This window comes from Centruroides vittatus, unplaced genomic scaffold (assembly GCF_030686945.1).
Source record: "Centruroides vittatus isolate TY-2023 unplaced genomic scaffold, ASM3068694v2 contig_689, whole genome shotgun sequence".
Classification (NCBI taxonomy): domain Eukaryota; kingdom Metazoa; phylum Arthropoda; class Arachnida; order Scorpiones; family Buthidae; genus Centruroides; species Centruroides vittatus.
Window position 1 is genome coordinate 139,966 of NW_027122434.1, and position 9,863 is coordinate 149,828.

General features: G+C 29.6%; 1 protein-coding gene across 1 annotated transcript in view; it reads right to left on the reverse strand.

Annotated features, from left to right (window-relative positions):
* Nucleotides 1-8,096, reverse strand: part of psidin (phagocyte signaling impaired) — a 72,491-nt gene extending 64,395 nt beyond the window's left edge. Inside the window, exon 1 of the mRNA XM_067276388.1 lies at nt 7,959-8,096. Coding sequence (XP_067132489.1) covers nt 7,959-8,091 — 133 coding nt within the window. The 5' untranslated portion in view covers nt 8,092-8,096. The remainder of the gene's footprint in view (nt 1-7,958) is intronic.
* Between the last annotated feature and the right edge of the window lie 1,767 nt (nt 8,097-9,863).

Sequence of the window (9,863 nt, forward strand, 5' to 3'; positions counted from 1 at the left end):
TTTCTGTCAATGTTATTCGGTGTAACTGTTCGTTATCGTTTCGTAAATAAATTCTGTTTATTCTTGTATTTGGTATCATTTATTCGAATCTCGCCTCTGTCTTATCAACGATCCCACTCTTTCCTCCTCCACTCGACCTGACAAGTAATTAGTTCCGGACTGGACAAGCCATCCTTGACAGTGGGCAGGTCTTAACCGACCTGTGAACCGAGAAAAGGAGGTCCGACACCGTCCGACCTCCCGGGGTCCCCACATTAGCATAAAACTAAATAAAATGGAAAAAAAAACCAAATTCTCTGTAAACTATCTGAAAATAAAAAACTTTAGATCACTAGTTTCATGTACTAAAAAAAAATCAAATTAATTTTTATTATAATTAGTTTTTAATATTAATTCATCATCAAATTTTTCTTATCTCCTCCTAAGGGATAGATAAATCATTTAATTTGTAAAAGTGAATGCTCTTACAGTTGTGTTTCTTTTCAAAATGATTTTAAAATTATTAAATCTTCAAAAAAAATGGCAGCTTAACTATCTTTAATGTTAACTATAGTAATTTAAACACTTCAACAAAATTTCCCAATAAACTTATACTCACTTGTCAGTTAAAAGTAATTAAACCAATAACAATTACTTTACAATTACTTTAAATTATTAAATATTTTTTGTTAAAATTTCCTTCCAACTAAGTTGTTTAAATATTAATTGAATTTAAAAAATATTGTATAATTTACTACAGAAAATCATTACAAAAATTGCATTATAGGAAACAATAAATAAATATTACAATGATTATAAGTACTTTCACTTCTAAATAATGGAAATTTTTCACAACAGATAAGTTTTTAAAAATTAAAAATATATATTTTTCAAATACAATAAAAAAATTAAAAATTTGTAATTCTATTTTCATCTCTTATATGAGTTATATTATACTTTTCAATTCAATTCAATCATTTTTAAATTTATCTGCATTTTCATTGTTGACTGATTCACCTGATTCAATTTGTACATACAGTATGCAGTGAAAAAATTACAATAAGGATCATCTTTCTGTACAAGGCTACACATTTCACCCATGCTAATTTTAAATCTTTTAATTTCATTACACCTCCAGAAAGTGTGTTATATGTTCATTTGAGCATGGCTTTGTTGTTGTGACAGGTCTGAACTTCAGCAATCAAACTTCAACATTATTGCCTTGGAAGAGAATCTAAGAAAGGCACACCATGTACTCATCAACAACATGATAATGAATGAGAATGAATTGGCCAGATTAACTTGTGTTTGTCATACTACAGAATGTTGAAGCAATGTAAGGACTGAAGTAGACAGTCAACAGAACAGTCACCAGGATTAGATCAAAAATAAACTGTTAGAGAACAACAAACAATGCACTGTGTCACCCAAAATGATTGTCACAGGGCTGGAGGAACAAGGCAGCTCAAAAGTGAGTGCCATATGCATCCAGCATTACTTGAAACATGTCGGCATCAAGAAATGTCTGCCTTTCAATCCATACTGATGATAGCTGAACACAAATGATGATGTGTGCTCTAGGCCGTGGCCAATTTGAATTGAGACTGAAGCAAAGTAGTGTTTACTCACGAGAGTTATTTCAAGCTGTTCCAAAACAACTTGATGTCATGGGGCTGCACATGGCCACAAAAACTGACACCAGTGCATGGTCCTGCTGGTATGGTATGGAACAGCAGCAGCACTCAAGAGATCAAGCCACTCAAAATCACCAAAGGATCCATTAACACCGAACAAGATCAAAACATCTTGCATGAATGTCTTTTGAAGACAATGAGTTTGTTCTATCCAAAAGGATTCACTCTTCAGCAAGACCTGCCCGTATGTTGAACAGTCAACATAACAGTGGTTTGCAGACCACAATATTGATGTCCTGGACTGGCTGGCCTTAAACCCAATTAATCTGATTGAAAACCTGCAGACTATCTCAAAAACCAGATGAAGCACCAAGATCCCAGAAAAAAAAAACTTCATTACAAAAGTGCAAGAGGTTTGGTGCTTGATTGATGCTAAGCTGATAGACTCACTTGTGAGCAGGATGATTCATCAATCAACTTGAAGAACACATTGCAAAGAACTGAGTAAAAATTAAGTGCCAATTATCATATCTAATTGTATCAAGTTTGTAGTTTGTGGCTGTGAATGAATTTTGTGATTTAAATGAGAAATTATTATTTATTTATTCATTCATTTTACATTTAATTGGAACTGTCGATGGACAACAGATTTCCACCCCCATATAACAAAATTACCCAACATTACAATAAAATACAATTAAAATTAACAACAAAAAATAAATACAATAAAATTATATAACAACAAGAAATATACAAAAAATAAAAAAAAGAAAATAAGGAAGGCAAAATGATATAAGGACAAAACAAAATCACACATTATATAAAAATCATTGGCATAAATGTTTGTATTTTGTAAAGTTGTGATGAAGATGTTGTTCAACAGGAAACATGTAATCAATGGAACAATAAAAAAAAAATCTATGAGATAGTGATAATTGAAAAAAAGGAGTATGTAGACATGATATTGATTGAGTTTTCCTGGAAGGAACTTTCAGTTTGAGCCAATAATTGAGTATTATGGCATTAAAATATTTATAAGTTAAAATACGATCAAAGTATTTGACCCTATCTTTGAAATCAGGTAATCCCAGTCTGATTCTTGTGACTTCAGCATTATCAGTATATGGTAGATAGCAAAATTTGTTCATTAGGAACTATAGTTTGTTTATTTCATTAATAACTTTGTTTAATACAGAGGGGGCAGTCATTGCCCTGATTGATAAGCAGTAGTCAATTAAAGACTGAAAGTTTGTAAAGAGAAGACAACCGTAGTACAGTTTTTGAAGATATCGGCCTACAAAAACTGCATAAAATTACCCGTCATATTGCAATAGATTTAACAATTTTTTCTATACGACCTTTACAGATCAATTTATTGTCAAAAATGACCCCTAAATCACCATACAAATTTACATAATTTAAGACACGATTATAGATATAAATATGAGGAAGAGGAGGATCTCTAATCAGAAAAAAGCACATCACAACAGTTTTACAAATGTTAATTCTTAGATTTACTTTACTAAAAGTTAAAGATAAAAATTTTGAGGTCGGTTTGTACATCAGGATTGTAATTTAACAGTTTTATATCATTGGCATAAGATATAACTTTAGATTTATTATTGTTAAAATAGGTTATTAATCATTTGAACAGGCTTTGCGTTTGTTGCAATTTTTTCTGCAAACTATAGTTGGCTATTTAAAATGTCTTTAAAAATATAGGTTAATGTGTTTGGGCAGGGATAACGGGTGGGGATAATTTGAAAGTTGCATCATAATAAATACATTAGTTGTATTAGTTGTATGAAGTTCAAATCTTCCACAACAGCAAAGTTAGGCAGAAATTTCTTTAGATAGTTTTGTCACATGACAAAAGTAAAAATGTCATCAACTATGATGCAATATGCTAAGTATCCTTTGATATGCAAAGTTTGTATGTGACAGCTGTTAAACACAAAGTTTTATCATATTTATGGTTTTAGTAAGAAATGAGTACTATTGCATAATGTTGGTATCAAACATTTGAAGAAACAAAATCAATTATGAATTGTGGTTGTAAGCATGATCCTGAGAAAGAAGTCCATATTTTTGCTGCAATAATACATTAGCATGAAGAAAAGTCTGACAGTTGGTTTTGGAATTGACTCTGCCATAGACATGTTCTACATTTAATAAATTATATATAAGGTAAAAAATATTTAACAATGTTACAAGACTCACACATTCATAAACCATATAATATCATTAAAATAACAATAATAAAATGATAAAAACCATAACCAATAAAATATTTAAATCATATGCTTAGCTGTTTACTGCTTTACAAATTACATGGTGAACATTTTAACACTATTATACAACACAGCAAATTATCTAAAACATGTTTCACTAATATTGCTGTAATAAAACCTTATGACCTTATATCCTTCTCATGCATCTATGAGCCATAATTATTTTTTGCTTTATATATAATTTATGATTATCTAACTGACACGGGCCATTTAACACCAGGGACCAAAATGCATTTTAGGAGGTATATAAGACATAATGGTTTCAATTGTTTCAACCCTTCAATAAAATTATGAAGGGTAGATGTACCAGTTCTGGCCAGAAAACAAATTTAACTTAAAAATATAATCAAAAATGAAACAAAGTTTTATTGTTAACTGTGTGAACAGTTAACAACAAAAGTTTGTTTCATTGGACAGGTTTGAATATGTGGTGATTATATTTTTAAGTTAAATTTGTTTTCTGGCCAGAACTGGTACACTGGCCAAAACTGGTACATCTACCCTACCTATATTTGTAAATCATGTAATTATGTTTGTAGAAACTATACTGTATTATATATAAAAAAGGGATTAAAGGCTAATCGAAAAAAGTACATTGTTTGACATTGCCTGAAAATGTACCTGTAGTACTTGTATATACTGTAAGCAATACATCAGTGTCATGTGCTCCAAGGACAGTGTCATTCCGTTTTTGTCAAGTGACAAAATTACCCAATAAAACTCCCTCCTTACCTTACTTTGAAATGCAAAATTTTAACTTCACACAACTAATGTGCTTATTAGGATACTACTTTGAAATTATCCCAATCCAAACAGATCACCCTATAAATTAATGCTTCAAAAAGTTCCAGAATAAACAAGAAGTAATTATTCCAAAATATAATTAAACTATTTCAAATATAGTATCATAAAAATGCAAGGCACAGCTCGTTTTCTGCCCAAACACAAACTAAGAACTGAGTTGAAGCGCTAGAAAGTCAATAATATTGTTTCAGGGATGATTGGCACCACCCCAACAGTGGTGTCATTGCTGGCATTAAAAAAAAATTGCATGCAGTTTTGCTAATTACCTTGGACATTGTGACCCCACCATAACTTGAAAACAAAGTTATGGACCCCATTGTTTTATTAAATTTTTGGATTCCTCATCACACTTAATGTAAAATGGCAAAGTTTTATCAAAACTGATCAATCAAATTTTGAGAAATCAACTCCATAACCCACATAGAAGAGCCTTTGCTAATGCTACACCTCAAATATGCTATAGAGCTAGTGGAACTGCGTTGAGTGCCACCTGTACGCAGACAAAAAAACATTTTCGGGAAAACACGAGCGTCTTTGGGTTAGATACGTACTGAGACGCCGTGCTTGTTTTCTACCTGTGATAATGAAAAACAGCTTTCTGCCAACAAAACTTCAAAAAATAACTGTTATGTGGTCAGTTGTAGTGTTACCTATATTACTGAGCCGCCAAGTACAAAGTTTTATTCGTTCCCGCATGAATAGTAGGATTACCCTGAGACAAAAAAAAATGGCTGACTGCAATTTAATTCTTGAGGTTAATTACATAATGATGTGTTGCATTCTAACCCATCTTCAATCTCCTGTTAACCTTAGTTGGCTCTATTTTAAATTTAGTTCTCTAATGTAAAGTTTAGTAATTTTCTTTTTTTATGTTATTTTGTTAATCTGACAGATATTAATTGGCATATGATGTGATATTTGAATTTACAAGATCTGTGGAAGAAAGGAGTAAGAAGCAAAATTAGTATTTTGAGGAAATGAGGATAAGAATTTCCCTATTAATACAATACTATTAGCTATTGCTATGGTCCTTATTGAAGTTCCTTTACATATATGGTTAGTTACAAATTTCATTATTTACCATGAAATAGATATATAGTTTACTTTTTCCACACCACCCTTTAAATTGTACAAAATTAAGAGTATAATAAATATAAGAATATTAATACTGCTCAGTCCCAATAATCTACAGACACTTCTCGAGTTACGACCATTCGCACTTATGACGAAAAATTTCATTAAAAAATTTTTAAAATGTATCAATTTTTTATAGGTTTCGTGGAATATATATCATATACATATATATCTTGCACGCTTTTGGCGATTGATTGCGTCATCTTTAGTTTTGTTGTGTAGTTAGTTACCCTTCGCGTATGCTTGTGTAAGATGGCTAACTGTTTTATTGAAGTACAGTCACTTCTTGACTTACGACCCTTTCGACTTACGTCCGAATTTGCGGAACCGAACCCCGTCGTAAGTCGAGAAGTGACTGTATTGACTAATGCAGGCATTACTTTGACCTTAAACTGCAGAATGTATGTATATATTATATATTATTAAATATATACTTATAAATAATATATAAATTTAGAATTTATCAAATTTCTATTTATTAAAATATATATAGTGTTACATGTAACATACAAAATTTATACAGGATAAATTCATATGTTGCAAGAATGCTATTATTCCTCAACAACAATCAAATGAACAAAATGATGAAACAAAAGTAATGAACACGAAGTACTGAACTTTAAAATTATCACATTGAAAAATCACTGGTAAGATCGTCATCATCAGAATCTTCCTCACTAGAATGTTTTTGTATGGTTGAAGCAGATGATGGTTTCCAAGTGTAACATTTTATCATTGTTGCTTTTAAGAACTTGATTTTGTAGTTTAATTTTTATTAAATTTAATTGCAAAAAAATATGTTCAACTGCTGCACTTGAATGAGGAAGCAATAAAAACATCTATTTACTGCCAAAGTAAAGTAGAAAAATATAGAAATATAGAATTAAAATGAATGTTTTGAAAGGTACTAAACTGAAAGGAAAGATATTAGGATTTCATAAATAGTACTAGGAAAATGGTGTTGGGTATCTTGGTACTTGAACAAGTAAAAAGATATTAGATTAGTACAAAAGTACTAAATGAAACAACACTGGTGCTGCCTTTGTAGCCCCGATTCTGTTACCCGGCGTCGCCGCTAGAGGCGCCTCAATCTAGTTTCGCCGTTCCTTCCACTAGCTCTATATAAAAATCATCAGTAATTCTAATAATTTTTATAGAAAAGAAAAAGAGGCAATATAAAATTAACATTAAACATGGCATTATATTATTATAAATATTGTATTCTGAATTTAATTATTATACATAAAAATAATGATTCACATAAAATTTCCTTTAATGCCATAGTATTCAATCATTAAGTTGACTTCATAAAAACAATCAATATAGCTGTACTTTTCAGACCATATTTCTGCACATGTAAGAAATGTATGCTTCATCAAAATCAGCACTACATTACCTAAAAAAACTCACTAATTTTAAAATAATTTTTATAGAATGATAAGCTTTTCGTTTCATTTTTAATACGACCAGTATATTTAAATTTCATTTACATCAAGACAGTGGTGCAGTGTTCTTATAACTGAAAACAAGATAAGAGGGTATACCGATAAGAGCATGTTCTTACTGTATAAGCAAAGCAGAATGTGTTTAAAAAACCTGAAAACAAGCAATTTTCACATATAAAAGCATGCTTTATTTGCACGAAAATACAGTAATTAACTCCTTTTATTACTAAACTTTTGGAATTTATAAATCAAGCATTTATATATATATATATATATACACACATTCTAAAACTGAAATTGAATATTATCAAATGCTTGATTTACACGTGCTACGATTGCTTAACGTAATTGGCTACTAACTTCGACGTCATAAACAATCTATACGCCAAAATCAAAACTATTAATTAAAAAAATATCAAAAAACCGTCAAAATATAATAAAAATAACACAATTTAAAAATCGTCGTTCAATTTGAAGTTTATTTATAAATAAATTAATAATATTTAAACAAAACAGCGTGTTAAAGTTAGGCCTAACTTAAGCAGTCGAAGAATGCGCGAATTCTTATAATTATGTGTTCAATTAATTATTATAAAAGTGCCCGTGCGACCGTGTTACGTTTATCTATCATATTCGTTAAAATTTGAGAGAAATCAAAGGCAATGGCTCACCATAAATCGGTCTCAACCTCCTTTCGTTCACACTTGTGTCCACCACACCGCGTGCTGCCATATTGCTCGATGATGTCATTACTGTCACGTGAGTGGATGCTGAATGGAAGAAAAGATGGTAATGGGACTTCATCCTTTTTCAAAGTTTTTATATTCGCTCGAATTTTGGGAGTGGATATCAGTTCTAAGAACAACGTTGTTTCTTATTAATACGGCGTTGTTTTTAAGCGCGATAGCTAAATATAATACATTAAAACAATAACATGTTTAGAGGAAACGAAACTTATTCTGCTTATTAAACTGATATAGCCTAGGTTTGTTGTGTCTAAAATTGGTTTATATTAAAATATAATAAGGAAGATTCGTTAGCGAAAGTAATATGATTTGTTTTTGTCTTTTCTATTCTAAATTTTAATCTAAAGACACTTAGAATAAATATGATAATATATCTTATAGGGTTATTAAATCAGTGAGATAATGTACAGATCTCGGGAATTACAGTTTAAAACTCGTAACAAAATTCTATCGGTTATAAAATCCCTTTAACATCGTTTAGGTGCTTCTAAATAGTAAGCAATTAAGTAAGCAAACCAATAGCATTATTCGCTTTGTATGAAATGGTCTATACTATTTTTACATATTGAATATATACATATTGAAGTATGTTCTGTACTGTACATATTGAAGTAACATATTAATTTCATATAGACTCAATTGAATTCGAATTTAGATTTCACGCACCTGAAGCAAATCATTCACTGTGACTTAGCAAGAATAAAGGCGGGTTTTCTCTAAATTGAGAATCGAACTTGGACTCTTCTGGTAACTCCACGATACGCTTATACCCAATATTTAAATATTACTGTATTACCTATGCGTCATTTAAATATTAAAATATAAATATTGTCTGTGAAAAATTCGTCAATATGATTGAATATTCGATAGATTAATTTGAATTAGGAACCACTTATTTAACAAAATTAAAAAAAAAAAAAATCTTAGAATTTAATCTCTATCAATTATCTCGGCTTTTTAAGATTAATTCCGTAATTTTGAAAAATTATATTAAGAAGCGGTAATGTATTCTTAAATTACTTTACATATGAAGTTGATATCTTAAAGTTTAAGAAGAATACGATGAATTATTTTATACTTTGATATTGTCAAAGTTCAAAATGAATGAAGTTATAATGATATAAAAAGAGGGCTTTTATACATAAAAATATGTAATATAATTTAAAAATCAATAAAACTGATGGAACGTAACTTTATATATTTATATTCACGAATGAAATTAATTGAAAAAGTCTTTAATCGTGTATCCTGAAGCAGTTATACATCATTATCAATTTTTATATTTATTCAAAAAGACTTTATTTTTCTCTCGAAATGTTTATTACCTTCTTTACCGTTCAGAATATCGTTTCTCAGAAGACTACTTGAAGGCCATTTAATGTTTGTAAATTATTTTATTGTATTCTGTACAGTACATATCTCTTATCCGCCTTTTCTTTTCTCGTGAAATAAAGACCTGTAGTCTGTAGTTCTCTTATAAAATAAGGTATTCTTTATCCACATTACCAACTAAAATCAGAACAAAAATATTTATAAATAAAATTATAATATAAATGACATTTTCTACTACGAAAATTATACGCCTTTCTCAATTTAATTCAAAATTAATGCATTAAATAATAGACTATTTTGAGATTATTTAATGAATAGAAATTCGAATTGATCTAATATCAAATTTGAAATATAACTTTTTAATCTAGTAAATGATATATCCAATTAAATTGTTAGTGTATTTATTATATCATATAACAATATTAATTAAACCATACAATATTAGGTTTTATATTTAGATATTAAATTACACTACTATATTACATTACGTTCAATTTA